Source organism: Lactuca serriola, chromosome 4, assembly GCF_051521515.1.
Source record: "Lactuca serriola cultivar US96UC23 chromosome 4, Lser_US96UC23_V15, whole genome shotgun sequence".
Lineage (NCBI taxonomy): Eukaryota > Viridiplantae > Streptophyta > Magnoliopsida > Asterales > Asteraceae > Lactuca > Lactuca serriola.
The window spans coordinates 28431265-28455829 of NC_136411.1; the positions used below are offsets into that span (position 1 = coordinate 28431265).

The 24565-nt window shown below is 33.5% G+C and overlaps 1 protein-coding gene and 1 pseudogene across 1 annotated transcript; both read left to right on the forward strand.

The window, feature by feature from the left end:
* The first annotated feature begins 99 nt into the window (after positions 1 to 99).
* LOC145101254 (Metallo-hydrolase/oxidoreductase superfamily protein) lies at positions 100 to 6371 on the forward strand. Its single transcript, XM_079038433.1, has 8 exons — positions 100 to 403; positions 603 to 699; positions 805 to 930; positions 5063 to 5221; positions 5302 to 5420; positions 5494 to 5685; positions 5913 to 6003; positions 6113 to 6371. The coding sequence occupies exons 1-8, from the start codon at positions 249 to 251 to the stop codon at positions 6191 to 6193; spliced, it is 1020 nt and encodes a 339-aa protein (XP_078894559.1). The 5' UTR covers positions 100 to 248; the 3' UTR covers positions 6194 to 6371.
* A 3194-nt stretch (positions 6372 to 9565) lies between these two features.
* LOC145100015 (protein GRAVITROPIC IN THE LIGHT 1-like) lies at positions 9566 to 11133 on the forward strand (annotated as a pseudogene).
* The last annotated feature ends 13432 nt before the right edge of the window (positions 11134 to 24565 follow it).

A 24565-nucleotide genomic window follows, 5' to 3' on the forward strand; every position in this document is an offset into this window, starting at 1 on the left:
TCTTGGTAAATAATGGGTTTTGTTGCATCAAATTTTCTCATGATCTACGATAAGAATAATATGAGCCACACAATTGGATGGGTAGAACTCATGAAGAAATTGGCGCCCGATTTCGAGTGGTGGATCTCAACAATCCACATCTACCTAACAAAAAGGCTACGACTTTTGAAAACCCTCGTAAAATCTAACAAGATCATACACAAATTCCCCAATTTTTATTCAGCACCCAATTATTCTTCTTCAAGATTATGATGGCTGTTCAATGTAATCCACTACCCCAATTGCTCCACAGATTAAACAAAACAACACAGTTCACACCATTAATTTCGAACACCCGTCTCCTCTCGACTCGAAAAAATCCAGCGTTCATCACATCCGACACCCCGAAGCTCTCGAACAGCAGGTGTGTCCCAAATCCCAATTCTAAATTACATGAATTTTGTAAATACTTTTTGAATGTTTTGTCAGCTACTGGTTTACGTCATACGTATTATTGCAAATAGGGAAAGTGTTTATTACTAGTATAATTTATAGCATGATATTGTGCTAAAATTGACGTTAGAAGTCAAAATTCTAAGTTCATCTCTTTGTTTTGGGGATAGAGGGAGTAATAGCGTTGTTTCCGCTTTAGTTTCCGAAGAGAAAGTTGCTGAATCGAGTTTTTCCGGCATTGATGCATTCCAGCTAACTTACTTGGAGGTGCGCTTTTGTAATTCTCTAATTCTCAGATAGTGTTTGAAAGTGATGATATGTAGTCGTATTTGTGTTCTTTAATTAGCACAATGTTGGACGTTTTTGATTTAGGGCAATAGCTGGTTATGGGAAGTGGGTGGAGTGAAGATTCTAGTTGATCCAATATTGGTGGGTAATTTGGATTTCGGAATACCTTTTCTTTATGATGCTAGCAAGAAATATTTGAAGAATTTCAAGGTACATTCGTTGTAGCTTTCAACTATCGTTTCTACTATCATTTCTGCAAATTAATGGCTGTTTTTTATTATGTTTATGGTAGTAAGTTTATATAGTTGCGGTGGAATCTTTTAAGTGTCTTTATATGAAAATGGGTGATATTTATCTTCTTTCCTTTTGGGTTCAAAAGGAGTATTAAGTGACTCAAGCCCTTTAGTATAGGATGTTTACCAATGCAAAGGAATGACTTTGTTAATTATAAAAAAAAACTCATTCCTCACGTTCAACTAAGATTTTTTTTTTTTTTTTTTTTAAATTCTCTGAAATAACTAATATTTAAATGCCCAGTATTTCGTATGTTAGATTATATTTCAAGCATAAACATTTGAACTTTTGTGATTTTAAATTAGATATTTTAGGTAATAGTTGGATTAAAATAATTAGTGTAAGTAAAATATTGTTAATCTTTTCTTTTTTAGATATAAACAACTAAATGTTTATTTACATGTAAAATATTCATAGTTGTAGGATACATCTTTAGAATTAACTTTAGAAAGTTTATATTATGAGGCAATGAATAAATATGAGACCATTTGTATAAATTAAAATGATTATTAATAATTTGGTCTCTTGCTTTGATTAATAACAAAAAAACACAGACTCTTAATTATTTATTATTATTTTAACCAACATAATTCATTAACTTAATTATCACCGTACAACAAATGAGATGACAAAAGGACAACAAGCTACGCCGCTAAGCCTTTTTGTATGGTAAAACTAATTCTTTTTAAAAACTACATCTATAGATCTAGGACATATAATATTGTTATGCATGATCTGTTGTACTCTATTAAAAAGATCTACTGTATCTGGCGCGAGGAAACCAAACATATCAAATGCAAATGGTATGAACTCGTGTTGGTTTTCCATGCACGATTTCTCATGTTTGGTGAATTTGTCTGTAGCAGCATGTCTTGTCGTGAAACCCCCAGCCCTCAAGCCCACGAGAGGGGATACCACTGTAAGGTCCATACATGCGTGTTTCCCTCCGAACAATCAAAAAATCAAAATGTCAGTCGGCCTGAGGATTGACCTTCCTTCTGTCGGGTCAGTCAAGAAATTCACAAGTGTCTCTTTCTTAACGGAAACCCCAGCACGCTTAAATATGTCAAACAAAACATCCTTAATCATATCGTTCCTGTATTTGAACCTCGAGAGTTCTTTACAGTGAACTGCATGCTTTCCAAAAGAGTCCAAACATGCCTTGTGACACACCGGACATATCTCGTCAGCTGGGAATATTGGAATCATGAGTTGATATTTGAGGATAGTACGATATTCCACAGGAGACATATGTTGGTCAAACCCATCTATAAGGATAGCTAGAAGAAAATCTTGAGCATGTGGTGCACGTAAGCACTGAAAAACCGCTTTCTGCCGAGCCGTCATGTCGAGATGCACTTCCATATCTTGGACAATTTTCGAAAAAGGGCACTCGCCAATGTATATAGGGATTTAGGGGGACAGTGTTTTTAGTAGTAAAATTGCTAAGATCAAAATTCGGAAGCTTGTTACGAAGAGAAGTCAATGCACAATCATAATCAGAATTCATACCATATATGCTATTATCCCGTAAGATGTGGTCTTGCAATACCTAAGATTGGGTCCCTGAGGTAACAAAAGCATATGAGGTAGCCTCTACTGCCGAGTATAAACCCAAACCTCCAAACCTAATACCCATACAAGACCGAAGCAGAATGTTCTCATTCTAGGGGTCAGACAATTGTGGAAGAAGGCGCATCAAATTCACAGCATTTTCAACTCTTTTTATGGTTAAGCTGCTACTGATGGAACTAGCATCTTTACTAACAACTCCCCCAAGAAGTTTCACCCCCAAAGGCGGCTCCCGATGCCAACCGGGAATACCCCTCACATAGCTTCTTACCATCATACGAGGGCCAAAAGAGCTCGGTTTTCTTGATATTCAGCTGAAGGCCCAATTTTAGGCCAATCACCGTAATAATGGCCAACGCTTTGGCCACCTCTTCCGAATCTCCAATAAGTGTTTGGAGAAGAAGCTTGTAATTGTCTCTAATATTATGCAAGAGTAGATGCAACACAAGGGCAAACAGAAGTAGTCCTAAGGGGTCTCCTTGCTGAACCCTAGTAGTGGACCAAATATGTGTGTTGCTTAGATACAACCTTGTTGCTTGACCATATTGGAATTCTACCAACAAGGATATAGGACACCTCAATCCGACCTCATGAAGTAATGCGGATCTGTCGACAAGGTTAAAGGCATTAGAGAAGTCCACGGTAAGCATGGAAAGAGATCCGTCATCCTGACACTCACTCAACACCCTATTGGCGCTATATAATACGGCCTCAACGCCACCCGACACCTCAACCTTGAGCTGAAAATCATTAAGATACTTGGACATTTCTTTACCAACACCTTTCATAGCCAACTTGGAAACCAAACGTCTCCATAAAGTACCTACTGCAATAGGTCATATTCTTTTGTCAAGTTTTAAGAGTGGCATGAGAGGAGCAGAGGCAACAAATTCTGCCAAACTCGAAGGGCATCTTCCCCCTAGCCATAGATTAACTACAGATGTAATAGCACATAGGAGGTCTTTGGCTATAGCCGAACCTTCTCCACAAAGGGCATCTAAAATATGTTGAGTTCTCAACCCGTCTCTCTTACACAAAGTATCTTTAGGGAAGGATATAATTCCCCCAAGGACATTGTCAACATCCACAACAAGGGGAGGTTATGAAAATATGGTGTTGGGCATGGAAGGCGGTGGTTTGTATGGATGTTTATCCTTCAATTCCATCGTGGTATCACCTCCAAATGGACCAACCCCCGAAAAACATACAACTTTCACTGTTGCTGTAAAATGTCCATCGACAACCTTACGAAGACATTGTCTGACATTGGTGTTGCCCAGTCTTCTTTCCTCCTGAATGTGCTCTTCTTTTTTGCCTTGTTGCTCCAGTCTTGGATTGTCAATTAAGTTTTTAACTAGCTTGACAATACAATCTTTAGTCCCCAAAGTAGCTAAAACGTCCAGGATATTATGATGTTGTAAAGACTTCCTGTTGCCAAACCTACTTTCTTGTATATTTTTGGGCATGAACACCTGAACAGTACACCTATGAAGAATTAAAAAAGCAACTCACGCTTCAACGGACCCGGGATGAGCAACCACCTTGGAAAGGGCTACTTTCAAAGCCTAAGAGAAAGCCATACGACAATTATGAGGGATGCTTTTGAAATATGTTTTTAAAATATACCCCTTACGAAAAAAAAAAGATGGTTCAATGTCCATATTACCCTTTAGGGAAAACCTAGAAGTTTGAGTCTTTAATGAATCTTGTCACACATGTTCTAATCTGAATTCTGAACATTAAGGTGAACTTTTTTTTTTCTTTGTTGTAAGGGAAATCTCCAGAAAAGTCCTAATATTTTTACCTTAATTTACGATAAAGTCTCAAACTAAAATTTGTTTACGAAAAAGATGAATTACCAGTAAAATGAACATTTTTTCCCGATTTATTGGTTTCATTACTTATCCGGTTCATTTAAAGTCTCATTATTTTACCATAATTTACGAATAAATCCCAACTAAAATTAAATGATGATTTGACTATTTTCTCCCTATAACATACATATTGTCGGTTTTATTGTTGACTTTGACGTCTAGTTTTTAAATGAGCTGATGAGATGGGTATGTTGGGTTATATAATGTTATGTTTACCATAAAACTTGATATCATGATGTATTGTATATTTTTTGGAATATAAAATGCATCCAACGACGACTGCATTAATCACATAAAATAGCAACAACTTCGTCATTTTTTAAGTTTATAATAAATTTCAATTTGTCTATCTAATCTTATATAACCCAATATATCCATCTCATCAACTCATTTCCCGCTTTTTTTTCCTAGAATCTAGAGAAACCAAACAACACCAATGTTCTTGGTGGTTTTCATTTAGGTTTATAAACCTCTTTTTTGATATCATTAAAAAGTATTTTATATATTTGTTGGTCATCTTGCCAAAAGGGAATATTAATTTTCCTATTAACTTTTGTTCTAAAATCAGTGTCATCTTCTAACCAATTGTAGCTTTATTTCAGCTTACCGATCTTCCTGAAATCGATTGCATATTAATTACACAAAGCCTTGATGACCATTGCCATTTGAAGACACTAATTCCACTCTCACAAAAATTACCAAATCTTAAAGTAATCGCCACTCCAAATGCAAAAACACTCTTGGATCCTCTTTTCACCAATGTAAGTTACCTAATTTCTCAAAACATCACGTTTTATATAATTCTAATAATTTATTACAAACATTATTTTATAAATTTCAGGTCATATACTTAGAACCCGGCCAAGATTCTAAAATTGAAACAAACAACGGTTCCCATGTTAAAATACGGGCAACTGCGGGGCCCGTTCTCGGTCCTCCTTGGCAACGCCCTGAAAATGGGTACATATTTTTTTTTATTTAAAAAAAAAGAGTGAATCATGTATTGTTAATATCTATATACTATATGGTATAGGTACATTGTGACTTCTCCACAAGGGCAATTGAGTCTTTACTATGAACCACATTGTGTCTATGACAAGGAGATTATTGGAAAGGAGAAGGCCGATATCGTCATTACACCCGTTATCAAGCAACTTTTACCAAGTTTTACTTTGGTTTCCGGACAAGAAGACGCTGTTTGTCTTGCAAAATTGCTTCATTCCAAGTAATCTAACTTCAATCTTGATCTTGTCTTTTGAACCGACAGGACACGACAGACAGGCTATGCAACGTTTGGCATGCATTGAACTGAGACTGTGACTGTTACTGATGGGACAAAAGTTGCATTTTTTTATCCTAGACAAAAAGACGCAAAAGACATAAATGCCCTTAATGTCTAGTCCCATAGAAAATTAATATTGCATTATTATGATTGTTTTTATTTATTTACAGATTTGTGGTGCCAATGAAAAATGGAGATCTTGATAGTAAAGGTGTTCTTGCAAGTCTAGTTAGCTCGGAGGGAACCATAGAATCATTCAAGGTATTTATTGATAGTTCTTGAATTTTACAACTTATTATATTATAATTAATTAATATACATATGATAGTGAAAATTAAATCTGGTTAATTTTTTTGTAATACAATTACAGGGTCTTTTATTAAAGGAATTACCGGATGTAAAGGTACTAGAGCCTGTGCCTGGTGTACCCCTTAATATATCAGCATCTTAATCTTTTTCATTAATTGGTTTTGTAAATAGATTTTATTCATAATCATTATATCAAGTGCACAAACTATATTTTGTATAGATGTAAACTTTATGCTTAAAATTAGGGTTCTAAGACATAATATTTGAACCACAAAATACGTATCGATCACATCTGTCCCCTAATAAATTGATTTTGGAAAGTTATGGTTTGGTTTGGTTTTGTTTCAAGATAATTCTCAAAAGCATATTGGTTTGATTTGATTAAGCAAAATTGAAAACGAATATATATGGCTTGGCTATGTGGTTCAAATTGAAAACCACAACAATCTCAGTTGTGGGTTTATTGGGATTTGGAATTGAAATTTATATTTCAATTAGTTAGGCCAAACAGAGTGTATCGGGAAAGGTATGTGGGAAACGAACACAACACCGAGGCCTTAAATCTTGAAAATTCTAAAAGGTACAAAATTTCATTCCAAATGGTACCAAAAAAACTCGTTTCTACTTATAAATTCTCGTTGTTAAAACCCAACTTTTCTATAATAGATGTGTTAGCATAACACCTTATTTGTGGTTTTCTCTTTTCATGCTTTTAGAGAAATCAAATCAAATTCTCAAAAAAGTAAAATGTGAAAATTTGAATGAGATAGAAAAATAAAAATCTAGGATGGTTGGAATTTAAAATCCAAAGGTGATAACTTGATAATCATAATTGTTAATTACCCTTTTAAAATCTATATAATCTAGAATTGGTAACCTTATTTGTAGTTTGCCTAGTAAAAACATATAAAACTAGATTTTCGATGCCTGTCCTATTAAAGCTAAAATTCTGTAAATATCAAAATTAGAAGAGATGTTAAAATTTGATTTAAATACAACATTTATTTGTTAAAAAATAAAAATCAGAAATGATTAGGATTAAAAAAAAGAAAAAAAAAAACTTATAATACATCTGTCCTATTAAAGCTAAAATTATTTAAATATTGAAATTAGAAGAGATGTTAAAATTTGATTTAAATATAACATTTATCTCTTAAAAAAATAAAAATCAGAAAGGATGAAGGATAAAAAAAAACTATAATACGTCCGATTATTTAGAAAGAATGGAATCAAAAACTCTTAGTGATGTTTGTTTTCTCTGAGGTAAAATGTCTGCAGTCTGCGGACCACATCTGTAGACCTCTGCAGCAGAAGAGGTGGACCAAACGTCTGCAGTCTGAAAAAAGAATACTGTTTGTTTTTTTAACATCTGCAGGCTATTAAAATATACTAAAATCTAAATAAAGTGAATTTTTTAAACTACAAAGTGATTTTTTAATATATTTATGACTTTGTTATAAATAATTAACAAATCTAAATTAACTTTTATGTATTATTATATAAAAAGTGAAAATAAAAATGGTATAAATTAACATATATATTAGATAAAAACCAACAATTTTGATCGCAAAGTTATGCCTAAACAGTGTAATTAGGAATCAAAGAATTTGATATATAAATGAATGGAAATAAACTTTGATTTTTTTTTTCAGTTAAATCAATTAAAAAAGTGTCATAAATATTTTTTCTAAGAAATTAGCGATGTTTTATTAAATAATGTTTTATAAAATTTGGCATAAAAAATATAAGAATATATTATTATTTTTTCATATTTATATAAATAATTTCAACGACCATTATTGTAATAAATTTTTATTTATGAATTTGTCAAAAATATCATGTTTGTGTCGTCGAATTTTTTAAGCACTGTAGCTTTTTTTTTCAAATTGTTTATCACTAATAAAGTTGCAATAAATATAAATTCAAAAAAAAAACTAAAAAAAAAAAGTATACATGTTTTTTTAGGCTAGAAGATGTTAGAAGACTGGTCCACATCTGCGCCAAGAAGAGGGCGCGCATACATTTTTAGGTTTGCAGTTTTCAAAAAAACAAACAGTCTACGAAGGCTAATATCTATGCGCGATCTGCGCCGCACAAACAGAAGATGTCAGGAAGATCTGCAAACAAAAAACAAACACCACCTTAGACTCTTGATAAACCTAATGTATTACTCTGAAAACCTGTTAAATCTAAATCGAAAACATAATCTAAAAAGTATAAAAAAGAAAAAAAATCAAAGATATAAAACATACTCAGTTACTTACAACTTATATGATATCAAGAAAAAAGAGAATAAGTTTAGAACAATATTGTTGTCTTGTGGTTTGAACATAAGAAGTGAGATTCAAGCCCGAGGACAATATTTTTTAACATAAGGATAGGTCATGATTGAAGGCTGCAATTTAAGAACAAGAAGGGTGTTGAAGACTACGATTTTTAAAGAACACGAGAACACAAGATCCAAGAAAGCATAAACTTTTGTTGTAATCTTAAGGATTATGAGATCATTACCAAGAATCAAATCGTTGCCCATCATCAAATTGTTTTATCTTCACGCGTACGACTAAAAACAAGGCAGTATCAAAGTTGATTTTAATCATGATCCTGCTTTCAATTTTGATTTTCTTTGATTTAAAAGAAAACGTGTTTTGGTTTTCCGTTAAGGCTAGAAGCTGATTAGTAACATAAACAAGAAATTGGACCCCTAACGGATTTACTACTATGTAAGGATAAAAAATTGGGCCCATGGTGAATGATGAGCCGTGTTCATGGGCACCTCCTGAACTTGCTTTGGATTGGCCCTATAAATACCAAACCAACCCAAATTTATTTTTATACCATTTCTATATATTCTCTAAAAGAACCACTAAAACAAAATGTCATCATCTTCGCTCTCTGATTCAACGACTCAAGTAGAGACATTATTTTTAATCTTGTTTGTTTTTATGTAATTTTTATTTGAGTTGATGAAGTGTTTCTAATTTTATTTAAATTTTATGTTTATTAATTATTTTTAAAAAATTATATTAGTTTTTTAAATTATAAATCTTAAAAATCAATTATTTTAATTTAAAAAAATGAAAGTGAAAGATGACCATTTCCTGTGTTTTGGTGAGGGAAAAAAGAATGAGGGAAAGCTAACGTGACACTCAAAAAGTGAAAGACGTTTCTTATACACACCCTTAGGTCTTAGTTTGTTGATCTGGATATTAGCTGAAAATACATATTTGACAAAAACTAACTGATAAGTTAAGTATGAATATGTAAAATAATGATTATTTGGTAAAAAAAAATGAATGGTAAGTTAAGTAGGAATATTTAAAATGACCTGTATAAGATTGAGTTTTTCTATAATTATTAGACAAAATTGCAAAAATGGTCCCTGTGGTATGCATTTTTTTGGGGTTTTAATCCAAACCACGACTTTTTTGGATTGGTGGTCCTTTTGAGCTAGTTTCGTTGGGTTTTTGGTCCCTGAACTTAACTTCCGTTAAAAAGAATCCGTTAACCCCCTCATGTGCCTTCCATGTGAGGGTATTTTCGTCATTTTACTTCTAGGGACCATTTTTGCAATGCTTTCTTCTACCTTTTATCCTTCATTTACAATCCCAAACAACCGTCAACTCCCCACCTCCCTCCTCCTTCCTTCTGCTCCATTAAACCTGCAAAAAACATTGTTCCTTATCTACAGAACCAAATTGAAGCAAAAGGAGACAATATCATAAACACACAAAAGGCCTCGATCTAAGAGTTAACGCATACCCTGCTTTCCCTCCTATTTAATAACGTTCTTTTGCTTTATCATCATCATTGTTCTAGTCTTTTATCATCATCTTTTTTTGTAATCATATTCAATCTTCTTCTTAATCACAATCCCTGAATAATCATTGCCAACTTCTTCTTTTCACATGGATTCAGTTAACCAATCTACTCTTACCCTAAACAAAACTAAATTAGCTCGAACTTTTGCCAAAGCTTTAGATATTCGATCTGCAAAAGTCAAACATGAAACGCCAATCATAGACATCTGTCAAACGAATTTCTTCGATGAAGAAGACGATAAGTTTCAGAGAGCGATTATGGATGTGTTCATAATGGAAGTTTTTTCAACAATATCATATGTGAAAGCTGCGTATTCACAATTTCAATACGCTCAATCTCCATACGACGCCGACGGAATTCAGTTGGTCGATCAGATCATAGTGTCGGAACTGAAAAATTTATCGAAGTTAAAGCAATTGTTCTTGAAGAAACACCTCGATGACAGTTCACCGGAAACCACCATACTACTGGCAGAGATTCGTGAACAGAAGAATCTCTTACAAATGTATGAGATAACTAGAAAAAAGTTAGATAGTCAGAAAAAAACTCAAGGATTCAGAGATCATCTTTTTGAAAGAGAAATTAAACGAAGATAATAGAGAAAAAAAATCGATCGAGAGAAGATTAAACTCGAGTGGGCCATTATCGTGTCATCATCTGTTTACGTTAAACAATTTTCCCACTGCTCTTCGTCAAACGACGAAATCGATTAGAAGTTTCGTGAGATTTTTGATTGGAGAAATGGAAATCGCCGACTGGGATATCGATGCCACCGTCGACGCGTTTGATTCGTTTGTTTGTCGAGTGATGTTCGATTGGTTCAACCACCAGTGCTTCTCCATCTCCGACGATGTTTTTCTTTAGGTTTAATGGAGTAGAAGGAAGGAGGAGGGAGGTGGGGAGTGGACGGTTGCTTGGGATTGTAAATGACAGATAAAAGGTAGAAGAAAGTGTTGCAAAAATGGTCCCTAGAAGTAAAATTACGAAAATACCCTCACATGGAAAGCACATGAGGGGGTTAACGGATTCTTTTTAACGGAAGTTAAGTACAGGGACCAAAAACCCAACGAAACTAGCTCAAAAGGACCACCAATCCAAAAAAGTCGTGGTTTGGACTAAAACCCCAAAAAAATGCATATCACAGGGACCATTTTTGCAATTTTGTCTAATTATTAAATGGTATATCTGAAAGAATTTCAAAAAAATTCTAAAAACTGAAAAATAAAATAGATATGATGCGACAAACATAACTTAAAAGAACGAAGAGATTTAGTGGTAATGTATACATCAATTGTGTTAATTAGGTTATGTTCATTATAATTTAATTTTATATTAAAATAGTTCTAAAAAGTATTGTAAACAGTCAATTATTTATGATATATTTATTTTTTAAATTAATTGGAAAATAAAGCAAATGCTTAAAAATAAAAGTAAGAAAGAACAATTTTGTCATTTAAGATGTGTATGTGTCCCAAATCCTTTACAAATAAATCAAATTTTCATGAAAATGATGGATTGAATTTAATTCCCAACCTCCAAATTTTGAATCCTTTGGACAAACACCAAACCAGAAGACCAAAACACCCCCAAATGACTTTTATTAGTTTATACACTTGTACATCATGGAAAATTGTATCGTGTGAAAAGAATTATATTTATAGATATTATTAACAATTTAAATTATTAAGCAAATCTAGACCATTTACTTGGAAAAATAGCCAATCAAACCTGATTTGAAAATGAAATCATAACGAATCATTCTTTAGTTTATTTTTTTTTTTATGTTTCTTTCTTTTTTTAATTTCATTTACAGTGTTGGAAGATGTGATTCAATGGATTGATTTGATTCATGTTTTTTTCGATGAAACGTATGAGGATGGAAGCTATAGTAACGATGTTATGGTGGATTATTTGGAACTTTCAGAATGACATTTCATTTAGTGATCATATAGGTAGAATAAATTTATTAATCGATGGGTTGAAAATGATAACAAATCATTGATATAATTGATTCGTTTTTCCCGAATAGGAAACTCAGTGTTAGTCACAGTGTGGTAAGAAAATGATAACAAATCTTAAAATTTATTTTCTATATGAAGATCCAAAATACTTTTCGACGTTATTATGATATGTTGTCTTCTTATTATCATTCAATATCTTATACTAATATATAGGACACGTACTATTCATGATCACAAAAGAATATGGTTGAATTTTAGTATTATATTATATTATATGACTATTATATGTATTGTGTAAAATACTGTGTGATTTCCGAATATTTTTTTCTCTGATAAATTGAATGCACGTTTTTGTTGTATGGAGAAAGAGACAAATGACCTTTCATTCACCCAAGGGACGTATTCATTGTTTCAAAACATTTCGAATACTACCTTCTTTTCTATTACTAAAAGTTAAACATCTTTTTAAGAATATATAAAAATAAATGTTATATTATGCATATAAATAATATAAATACGATGACTTATATATTCTATTAATTTGGTCGAAGACCGCTTATGGTGAAAAAAAATTATAAAATTATAACAAAAACATTATTTTGGATATAATAAAAAATATCAAATATAATAATAAAAAATATCAAACTCTCAGATTCCAAGCTAATTTTTTACGAAGCAAACGTCGTCAAGTCATATTGATTGTATTTCTATTTTTCTTTTTATAGGTGATATTATCTATCCATATCCATGATCCATGTCAATCTATTGGGAATTTCCTTTCATGCTTCTCCTTAAATTCATATTGTTATGTTATGTTATTTATTTTTCTTTTTTCTTACTTTAGATACAAACAAATTTTTATGAGAAAATTCATGAAATGGTCAAATCGTGTATGAGAATTTGACCATGAAAAACTAAGATTTATAAATTGATCATGACTTCCGCAGAGATACTTCATGTGTAAGTCTTATAGCTTTGAGGAATCTGAACAACAATGAGAAAAAGAGGTAGCACGGGAAAAAGATAAAAAAAAAAATCGTAAAAAAAAACAATTTTTTTTAAAAAAAAGCGCAATTCCGTAGAGGCTTTTGTGGATCCACAAAAAGGTCATCTACGGATCTGTTTTTCATCCACACACCTCTGAGGAACTATTCTTCGACTAACCATGACAAAAATTGAGATTTCATAACTGTTTCTTATCGGTTAAACTAGGATGCACTCTAATTGATTCAAGAAAGATAATGGTACTAAAATCGTAAAAAAAAAAAAAAACAAAAACAAAAAAACAAAAAACAAAACAAAAAACAAACTTTTTTAAGACAAAACTGCAAATTTAGTCCTTGTGGTTTGCAGAAATCTTTGGATGGGGTCCAAAATGTTTTCAACTTGCATAGAAGATCCAAAATTAATGTTTTTCTGGGTTTTTAGTCCAAAAAAAATTTGAAAAGACGATTATACCTTTTTAATTTTTTTTTTTTAATTTTTTACAATTATTCTAATACCATTTTGTCTTAAAAATAAAAAGAAAAGAAATATATTATCCCCCACCCACCCATACGTTCTCTCTCTTTCTCTCTAACTCCCTTCATCGGTTATGTATCTCTGGCATAGGAGGAAACCGGTGGAACTAGGAGACCACCAATCGCCACCATGACAATACTCCTCCTCTTCCTAATCTGCTCAGCGTTCTCAGCCAAACACCCCCTTTGATCGTTATTGCTACTTCTCAAATCCACAACCTACAACAAGAAGGGAAGCATTCAAGTGGAGCACCGGAGTTACCCCTTCCTCCGTGGCGATTGGTCGAGGAACATTACCCAAACATCCCTTACTCCTTCACTACCGACGATGAGAAAGGAAGCCACGACGGGCCTGCCAGAGACGTCGACTGCAACCCCTCCTATTGAAGCAGAATCCTCCAAATGCTTCCCATGCCCACTATTGTTGATGGATCGAAGACAACAACCCCCGATGAGGTTTTGCTGTTGATGGATCGCGTGTGAAAAACCGACCATCTAGGTTTTTAATTTTTACTCGATTTATTGTGATTGTGTTCAGTCTAAACCATATTCCATTTCGGGGTTCCATAATTTCACTGCAATAAGACGGTTTGCATAGAAATTGAGGTTTGGATTGACTCAAGTGTATCGAGATTTTGAAGGATACATCATTGAAAAGAGGGTTTAATAGTGATTCCATTATTGCTCCATGTTTTCATCCTTCTGTTTGCGATCCCACCACTGCTACATGTCGGAGCTTCCACCACCGATACATGTCTAGAGTTATCGTCGGAGTTGGAGAACTCGTCAGTGGGTCTTGAATCTAAAGATGAAACCCTAGTAATAATCGAAGAAGCACAACTCAGTGGCACGAAGAACGGAGAAGGGGAATTCGTCGATGGGTCTTTAATCTCTGATGAAAATACACTTTGTGTGTGTGTGGGAGAGAGAGAGAGAGAGAGAGAGAGAGAGAGTGTGTGTGTGTGTGTGTGTGTGTGTGAGAAAGAGAGAGAGAGAGAGAGAGAGAGAGAGAGAGAGAGAGAGAAGTATCAGTGGAGGGAGGGAAGGAGAAAGAGACGTAAGAGAGATAGAGTTTTACCTATTTTCTTATTATTATTATTGAAATGTTAATAAAATGTAAAAAAATGTAAAAGTAAATAAATAAGGGTATAATCGTCTTTTCAATATTTTTTGGACTAAAAACCCAGAAAAACCTTGATTTTGGATCTTTTGTGCAAGCTGGAAACTTTTTGGACCCCATCAAAAGATTTTTGCAAACCATAAGGACCAAATTGGCAGTTTTGTCTTTTTTTTTAAAAAACGCAACACTCTGTAACAGCAATCTTTCTTCGATCGTTTGATTGTTCGTTTTCTGGCCTTCGATCCGCAGCAAAATCCCCCAAAACGGCCTAATTCGTTCGCACTTCCGCAGCCAAGCAAGTAGGAACATGATCTTTTTGAATGATTTTACAATATTACCCCCGCCACCTCAATTCCTCAGAGATAGTACCATTCCTCAGAGGTTTAAGGCTTCCGCAGAGCCCCCCTCTGCGGAAGTCATGGTCATTTTACAAAACATGGTCTTTCATGGTTAAAATCTTCAAACAACCCCTTTGCTATGGTAATTTCATGAATTTTCTCATTTTGTATTACATGTCGATATATCACATACGTATACATATATACAATGGCAAATTATAAGAAAATCATTGTATTATAATAAGTTTTGATTTTGACACCAAATTATTTTTTCTCAATTATGTCATTATATCTACAATTTTGTTGCAATATCAACAAAATAACCGCTTCTCCTTATTCTCCCGGTAACCATTTTCTTGAATTGCAATAAAGTCACTAAGTTTACCAAAATTTTGATTTTGACACCGAGTTTCAAATTGTAAGAAAATCATTGTATTACCAAAAATTTTGATTTTGACACCGAGTTTTTTTTTTTTCTCATTTATGTCATTACATTTACAATTTTGTTGCAATGTCAACCAATTGACCGGTTTAAGAGATGTTATTATAGTTTAGAAGCTCAAATTGTACAATAAATATATGAAAGTTTGTCTAATGGTTCAAAATCACTTACAAGTTAGCAAAAAGGGCATAGTCACCATTTTAGCATATATTGTTGTGGTTTAGAAGCTCGATTTGTACAACAAGTAAATGAAGACTCATACAAGGTCGATTTGTACAAAAAAATAAATGAATACCCATACTAGATCAATTTATTTGTACAACTAATAAATGAAGACCCCTATAAAGAAAGGTCCCTAAAAACTTGCTTCTAAACCAATTGACAGGTTACTATCAATCTAGCAGGATAACAAATAAATGACATGAGTACATGACAATATTGAGATGTGGAAGTCATGTAAGATCTTATGTGGTAGGATTAAGTTTCAAATATAGGGTTTGCATCGAATCTAGTTTTACATATCTTTTTAGGTCGATCAAGTGGTTCAAATTCACTTAAAAGTCAACAAAAAGGGCATACTCACCCTTTTAGGTGACACTTTTTATTATAATGTTTAATGTTTAATTCTCTTCAGAGTATTTCTTTACAAATGGCCCCTGAAGATCAATCTAGTGGTTCAAACTCACTTAAAAGTAAGTGAAAATGATGTACCCACCCTTTTAGGAGGTGTTATTGTGGTTTAGAAGTTCGATTTGTACAAGTAAATGAAGACCCCTACAAGGTCGATTCAGGAGATGCTTAATGAGTTTGAACCACTAAATCGACCTTGTAAAGGTCTTCATTTACTTGTTGTACAAATCGAACTTCTAAACCACAATAATATCTCCTGAAAGCGTGACTATGCCCATTTCACTTATTTGTAAGTGAATTTTGAATGATTGGATCGACCTTCATTTATTTGTTGTACAAATCAAGCTTCTAAATCGATCATCTAAACCACAATAACATCTTTTGAATCAGTTAATTGGTTGACATTGCAACAAAATTGTAAATGTAATGACATAATTGAGAAAAATCAGTGTCAAAATCGGAATTTTATGGTAATAGAGTGAATTTCTTGCAATTTGAAACTTGGTGTCAAAGTTGAAATTTTGTTAAACTTAATGACTTTATTACAAACAGGAAAAGTAGTTACCGGGATAACATGGAGAATCTGTCATTTGGTTGATATTGCAACAAAATTGTAAATATAGTGACATAATTGAGAAAAAAAATTTGGAGTGAAAATCGATGTTTTGTGGTAATATAGTGCCTTTTTGTAATTATATATGTATACATACATAATATGCATATACTTATGTATAGACATATATGTATGTGTGTATATATATATATATATATATATATATATATATATATATATATATATATATATACAAACACACACACACACTTCCAGTTTGTCAAAGAATGCATATGTGGTGATAAGATCAGCTTTGACATGATACTAAACACGACAATTAGGAATTCATCGGGGAGTAGCATCAATCATAGAGAAATTGAGGGAATACAAATTATGGTAGTTTGTTCATGTCCATATTAGACAAGCAACTGATGCTTTAGGAAAGTGGTTCTGGAAATTTCAAAAAGAACTGGTTCTATAAATTTCAGAAAGGATGAAGGCAAATGCTTCAACTGTGGAGGAGTTGATTACTTTGCTCGCGATTGTAAAGCTAAAAAGATCAATGTTAAGGAGGAATCCTATGACACTAAGTATAAGATGTTGATAAGGTATCTAAGCCAGTAACTAAATTGCTATATTACTGTAATTAGAAAAAAAAAATCATTTTTGGGTTGACCTCATAACTATAATTTGGTTAGAATGACATCTGTAGAGAGAGGATAATTTATTAGATTGATAAAATAGTTGGAAATTATGAGGAAATATTTTGTTAATATATTGTGTGATTAATATATTAACTGGAAATAAAAAAATTGATTTGTTAATTTATTATGATTAATAAATTAATATGAAATCAATTAGAATTAATTAATTATTAATTAAAATTAATCTGAAATTAATTCAGGATTAATTAGAATTAATTAAAGGTCCAAGGGTTGAACTGTAATTGTTCATAATTGAGCAAGTCATGAAGATTTTGGAACTGATATAGGTGGTGAACAAAATTAGGAGGGATTCTAGGATTTCCTAAAGCCTCCTAGTTGTAAATAAGGAAAAGATTTGAATTGATATTAAATCGTTTATTTAATCATTCAAATCTTATTTTGTCTCTAATTTACCTAAACTATAAATAGGACCCCATAACCTATGATTTCGTTCATAAGATTACCTAGAGAATACTCTTGCTGAAAATATTCTCCTTCCTCTCTCCACTTGTCTTCTAGTTCTAGGGTTTGGGTGTGAGCCATTAGAGATATCATCCTTTTGATGTTAAGCTTTCCAATACCTACACTACAAGGAGATTGAAGTGATTTGTTTACTACAAAAAATTAAAAGGTATGTAATTATATACTTGGTAATTTCGAATTACACTAGGGTTATGATAGGTTTAGTTGTGCATTGTGTGTTGTTATCAAGGTGTATGACATAAATATTTTATAGGATGAATGTACTCTGTTAATTGTTAATTGTTTTCCGCATTGAACAATTACGCTTCCTATAAAAACCCTTCAGTGATATCAGAGTTTAGGCTTGTCAAACATTGAGTGCACATTAGTTGAATCAGACTAAACTTTTTTTTCACAAAATACTGATCTCACGACGTGAGAGATTGGTCGCACGACGTGAGCACAACTTTTTCCATAATTTTTGTAATTATCCTCCTAATCAGATTTATGGTGTTGTTTTTGGTAAGTATCCAGTATTAATTATGTTAGATTCTGAATTTTGAATGTCTTGTGTGTAACGCCTGTAGATCAGGGCTAGTCAATTTAGAGACGATAAACGTCAAAAATGATTTTTTGATAGAAGATTATTTAGAATGAATAATCTTAACTAAGTTGTAGTATATGTTACAAGGATTCCGTACATATAAAGAACGCCGAAATCCGAGTTATAACGAAATAGGTGATGATAATTAGGTGATGAGAAATAGGTGATGATAATTAGGCGATGAGAGATAGGTGATGATAGATAGGTGATGAGAAATAGGTGATGATAATTAGGTGATGAGAGATAGGTGATGATAGATAGGTGATGATAAATAGGTGATGTGATATGAGAGGAGATACCATAACCTTGACCGGCGATGTGGAAATTTGGCGATGTAGTAATCTATCAGAGTATAGATGGCGACCACGGACTATTCTAGATGACCCCGTGGAAACACCAGCAGGCTCATAACCTGTAAGTGATGAATTACGAGTTCAGACGATGTTGTAACTACGTATTCATGCGATGATACTCTAACCCTTTCTATGAATTACGAGTCCAGGCGATGTTGTGGCTGCGTATTCATGCGATGATAGTCTAACCCTTACTATGAATTACTAGTCCAGGCGATGTTGTGACTACGTATTCATGCGACGATCCTTAGGAAAAAGTCCTTAGGAACAAACATATAAGGAAATGTGATGTAAGGAGATGAGAGGTAAATACGATGTAGGAGATAACCCTTAGGATAATTCCTTAGGGAAGGTACTTAAGAATAAACGAAGATAATGGGGATAGGTAAATGGGTTGATTGTTTGATGATTATATATATGATATAATATTGTGGGTTGAAAACCCTATATGCTCACCAGGCTCCCAAGCCTGACCCACTCAGTTTTCTTTGTATCACAGGTATCGATACGAAGACATATTTCACAGAGAGATTTAAAGGAGATATAAATCATTAGTGTAATTGAATGTAAGTTCTGTTTATGCTTATATGTCTGTATCGGAACCTGACATCCCGAGGTTTTATTATTAAATGAAAATACATTCTCTTTGAGAAATGTTTTGATAAGTTATTATCATATCTCGTTTTGGGAACAAATTCCGCAACCGTTTTCTTTAAACGAATACTCTGATTTATAAAACAAAGCATAAACAAATCGGTCTTTTCTGGCCGTGAAATTGGGGATGTCACAGTTGGTATCAGAGCATTAGTTTAAGCGAACTCGGAATTTGTAGGAAATTTCTAGACTTTAACTTAGAATGCTAAGTAATGATTGTGAGGAGTGTGTCTAAAATATGTTAGGTAGTACACCTAAATTGACACAAGCACTAGTTTATTTTAGGAATGATGCCTAAAATGCTTTTATGTGCTAAATGTTTTGTGTGATAGCTATATTGATGCTATTATTTGTTCGGATCTATGGTCTGTTGCCGACCGGATCTGGAAACCTTATGTGTTTAGGATTCTAAGAGTATGACTACGATATTAGAACTATCATGTAAACGTTTCGGGATGATAAGGAGATTTATACGTTTATCGTGATTAAAGCTTTCTTATCTTAAATTCTCGCTTGGTACACCGAACGTCTGCTTAGGTGTACGAAAGGTCATGGTGAAGACACGTAGGGAATTAAGTAAATGGAAGAAATGAAAAGGCTTATGATATTGAATGACACCTACCGGAAGATATAGTAAGAGTGGTATCTTGCCTTTTGAAAGTCTTATAAGATAACAGTACGTTTAAAGGAGTACGGTACATCTAAAGTACACCTTCGATTGGCAAGATGATGGAACGATTGGTGAAATTCTTGAAGTTGTCTCATCGTCTGGTATTTCCATCACCAATCGAGTTGAAGTAGAGTTGATGATTGAAGATTGAGCAATGAAGAAGTCCTAGTAGAGTCTAGGGAAATTGTTTATGATTATTTGGACACATTCGTATGTGTTAAATTGTTTTGTGATTTTCTTGTATGGTGACTTGGTCGACTGCGGGACAATACTTGGGACGAGTATGATTAGGTGTGAAAGGTAGCAGATGCATATACTACCAGAAGCACAGGACTCGCACTTGGATCAGGGAAAGTCACAAGGTTACCAAGAAGCTAGTAATTGATTCCGTTTTGTTCAAGTGTGTCATTACCCTTGATTCGGTAGTGACTAGTAAGATAGTTGTTATTCCGACCCTAGTGGTCATATCAAATTGAGTCCGACTACGATGAGTTTGTTACATGGTTCAGAGAACCAAGATCGAGGTAACATCTAACGTAAGTCAGAAGGTTGAAATTAATGCGATTGATAGTATCGCGCTCGTTGTTAAAAGAAGTTTGTAGGTAGAAATGCTACATGCTAAAATGTGATTATATCACATTAGAATATGAAGGAAGGTATATTCCATTTTGGAATTTAACTCTAAAAGACCTGAGTCTAAGCATTGCATCATTCGATGAGAGGTCAGTAGAGCACGACCCATCGGTTTGTTACAATAGATAAAGGTAAGTATTTATCCTAAGAATAAGAAGGAGTCCATAATAAGGATTTATTTGGTAACTCGAGGGTTACGATTGAAAGTACAGCATAGTACGATAAGCAGATCCAAGATTGGGCATCGTCTGCGGTGAAGAAAGCCATAGAGTTAAATACTCTTTCGAGGAAACATAGAAGTTACGGTTATTACCTAGGATGAAGAGATAGCGTATGGAATCATTATACAAGTCCTAATTTCGTTGATGATTCCGGGACGTAATCATCCTAAGGGGGAGATAATTGTAACGCCCGTAGATCAGGGCTAGTCAATTTAGAGACGATAAGCGTCAAAAATGACTTTTTGATGGAAGATTATTTAGAATGAATAATCTTAACTAAGTTGTAGTATATGTTACAAGGATTCCGTACATATAAAGAACGCCGAAATCGGAGTTATAACGAAGAAGTTATGACCTGTCGAAGTTTCGCGACAGAACCGACACGACATAGAGCGACGTAAAAAGTGAATTTACGTTAGAGCGATATTTAGCCTTAGCAATATAAATGAAAGTCGTAGAATACGTTAAACCGTGAGCGTGCATAAAAAGAACGCTCAAATATGACTTCGTATGAGGAAGTTATAATTTTTCGAAGTTTCGACTTAGCGGTATGCAGCCCGAATACTCGATTTGAGACCGAGCGGTTTTTAGTCGAAACAATCTAAATGAGAATCGAATATCTCATTAATAGTAGTAAAATGATAAAAAGATAGGCGAAAATGGACGTCGGATGAAGAAGTTATGAATTTATAACGGAGTTTTCCTGTCCTGGCCTACTAAAAATAAATAATAAAAATGAAGTCAAAATTAGCCGACGGAGTCTAAACGAAAGTTGTAGAGCGTAGTCTCACCTACGCGGGGATATAAAGAACGTTGAAAACGGAGTTCGTATGAGGAAGATATGAATTTTTGAAGTTTATTAAATATTTTCGATATTTTATTTATATATGTATTCCAATATTATCCGAAGGGGGGAAGTCAGCGATCTTATCGTCATTACGCCCAGCGTAATCTCAAGTTACGCCCAGCGTAATTCGACCTTCCAGCCCCTATAAAAGGAGGTCGAGGGCAACTGATTTCATTGCTCATTTCTTCCCTTTTTCTCGCGTTTTTGCATCGTTTTTCGTGCAAGAATTATCCCGAAGCCCCGGTATCATTCCCGAGCCCCGAAGCAAGTCCCGATGCCCCGAAGATCCTAAGAAGTGCAATTCACGAGCCGAAGCTTTGCCCGCGAGGAGCCCGGTTTTTGTGAAGATCTACCGAAGAATACTACTTCTACAAGTCGTAGTGTTGTCTGATCATCTTCTAATCAAGTGAGTGTGTAGTTACTTTCTTCTAACACATAAATATTAAGTATTTGCTACGAAATACGTGCTATGTGTATAATATAAAGTTGTTTATATGTGTGGGTGTATAGTCCCTTTCATAAACACGGGTATAATACAAGTATTGTTTGAATGTATTAAGTATATGTTTGGGTGAGTGTGTGGTCATTTTCTTCTAACACATAAATATTAAGTATTTGCTATGAAATACGTGCTATGTGTATAATATAAAGTTGTTTATATGTGTGAGTGTATAGTCCCTTTCATAACACGATTTTAATACAAGTATTGTGTGAATGTATTAAGTATATGTTTTGGGTGAGTATGTGATCACTTTCTTCTAACATATATATATATATATATATATATATATATATATATATATATATATATATAACTATTTGCTATGAAATACGTGTTATGTGTTTATATATTGTTGTTTATTTGGGATGAGTGTGGAATGGATGTTTTATATAGGTGTTAAATGAGTTAATCTGTATATGTACTTTATATCTACAAATATGTTGGGTAGAACATGGGTAGATGAATTAGATGATGTGTGATGATAATTAGGTGATGAGAAATAGGTGATGATAATTAGGTGATGAGAAATAGGTGATGATAATTAGGTGATGAGAGATAGGTGATGATAAATAGGTGATGTGATATGAGAGGAGATACCATAACCTTGACCGACGATGTGGAAATTTGGCGATGTAGTCATCTATCAGAGTATAGATGGCGACCACGGACTATTCTAGATGACCCCGTGGAAACACCAGCAGGCTCATAACCTGTAAGTGATGAATTACGAGTTCAGGCGATGTTGTAACTACGTATTCATGCGATGATACTCTAACCCTTTCTATGAATTACGAGTCCAGGCGATGTTGTGGCTGCGTATTCATGCGATGATAGTCTAACCCTTACTATGAATTACTAGTCCAGGCGATGTTGTGACTACGTATTCATGCGACGATCCTTAGGAAAAAGTCCTTAGGAACAAACATATAAGGAAATGTGATGTAAGGAGATGAGAGGTAAATACGATGTAGGAGATAACCCTTAGGATAATTCCTTAGGGAAGGTACTTAAGAATAAACGAAGATAATGAGGATAGGTAAATGGGTTGATTGTTTGATGATTATATATATGATATAATATTGTGGGTTGAAAACCCTATATTCTCACCAGGCTCCCAAGCCTGACCCACTCAGTTTTCTTTGTATCACAGGTATCGATACGAAGACATATTTCACAGAGAGATTTAAAGGAGATATAAATCATTAGTGTAATTGAATGTAAGTTCTGTTTATGCTTATATGTCTGTATCGGAACCTGACATCCCAAGGTTTTATTATTAAATGAAAATACATTCTCTTTGAGAAATGTTTTGATAAGTTATTATCATATCTTGTTTTGGGAACAAATTCCGCAACCGTTTTCTTTAAACGAATACTCTGATTTATATAAAAAAAAAACATAAACAAATCGGTCTTTTCTGGCCGTGAAATCGAGGATGTCACATTGTGTGATAATCCATAAACCCTAAATTTTAGAAGATATCCTTATTTGATAATTTTTAATTAAATAAATTAAACTGAATTATCACTTATGATTTTAATAATTAATTTAATAGTAATGTAACTAAAGGATAATTATAAATTCATTATATGTTTAAATTGATTAATTAATTATATGATAATCTAGATAATTAATATTTAAACCTCGTATTTTAAAAAGATTTAAAATACACCTTATACTATATGATTAAAAGTTAAATATATTATATCTATAAGACAAATCAGTCAAATAAATAGTAGGCCTAATTCACGAATAGGGATGGCAAAAAAAGCCGAACCCTAAAGATTTCGGGGCGATTCGGGTCACTCGTATCAGGTATCGGGTCGGGTTTCGGGTGATTATCGGGTTTTTAGTTCGGGTTCAGGCAGGGAGTAGGGTATGCATGCCCCAAACCACCCGAAGTACCCTGAAAAAAAATTATATATATAATGACATTTCATCCCTCTAACCCATTTCAGCCCCCAAAAAACTCTAACCCTAAATCCCATCACATATTCCCAATTTCCCACTATCACTTCTCTTCCAAGTTCCAGCCGACAACCGAGTTACGGACAATCAAAAATTCAAAATTGAAAAAATCAAAATTTCCTCTATGTTCTTGCTTGTTCGTTTTCATCAAAGATTCGAAGTCAAGTAGTCGACACTCGACCCTTCCCGTTGCCTTGCAGAATCACAGTCGACCTTCCCGTTACCTTGCAGATTCGTTAACACATGTGACGACCAACTCTGAATTCAGGTAAGAATAAGTATGTTTTTTTGTTGATTATATTCAAAGCACACCTATGACCTATTCAGTGGTCACAATCTCATTTTAACCGTTAAAACTGAAATGTTCAGTGTCCACTAAGTATTTTTTTTATAGTCAATGAATCTGATTTGTTTAGAATCCTGTTGTTTGCCTGATCTGTTTATTAGTTTAGAATCTTGTTGAAACTGTGACCTATTGTTTACCTGATTAGTCTAAAATCATGTTATTGA

What these genes read in the sequence shown, in the direction of transcription:
- LOC145101254 (XM_079038433.1), top strand. Translation starts at nt 249, where the DNA reads ATGATGGCTGTTCAATGTAATCCACTACCCCAATTGCTCCACAGATTA. An exon ending in GCAAAATTGCTTCATTCCAA is followed by an intron (nt 5,686 to 5,912) that starts GTAATCTAACTT and finishes ATTTATTTACAG; the next exon opens with ATTTGTGGTGCCAATGAAAA. An exon ending in GAACCATAGAATCATTCAAG is followed by an intron (nt 6,004 to 6,112) that starts GTATTTATTGAT and finishes ATACAATTACAG; the next exon opens with GGTCTTTTATTAAAGGAATT.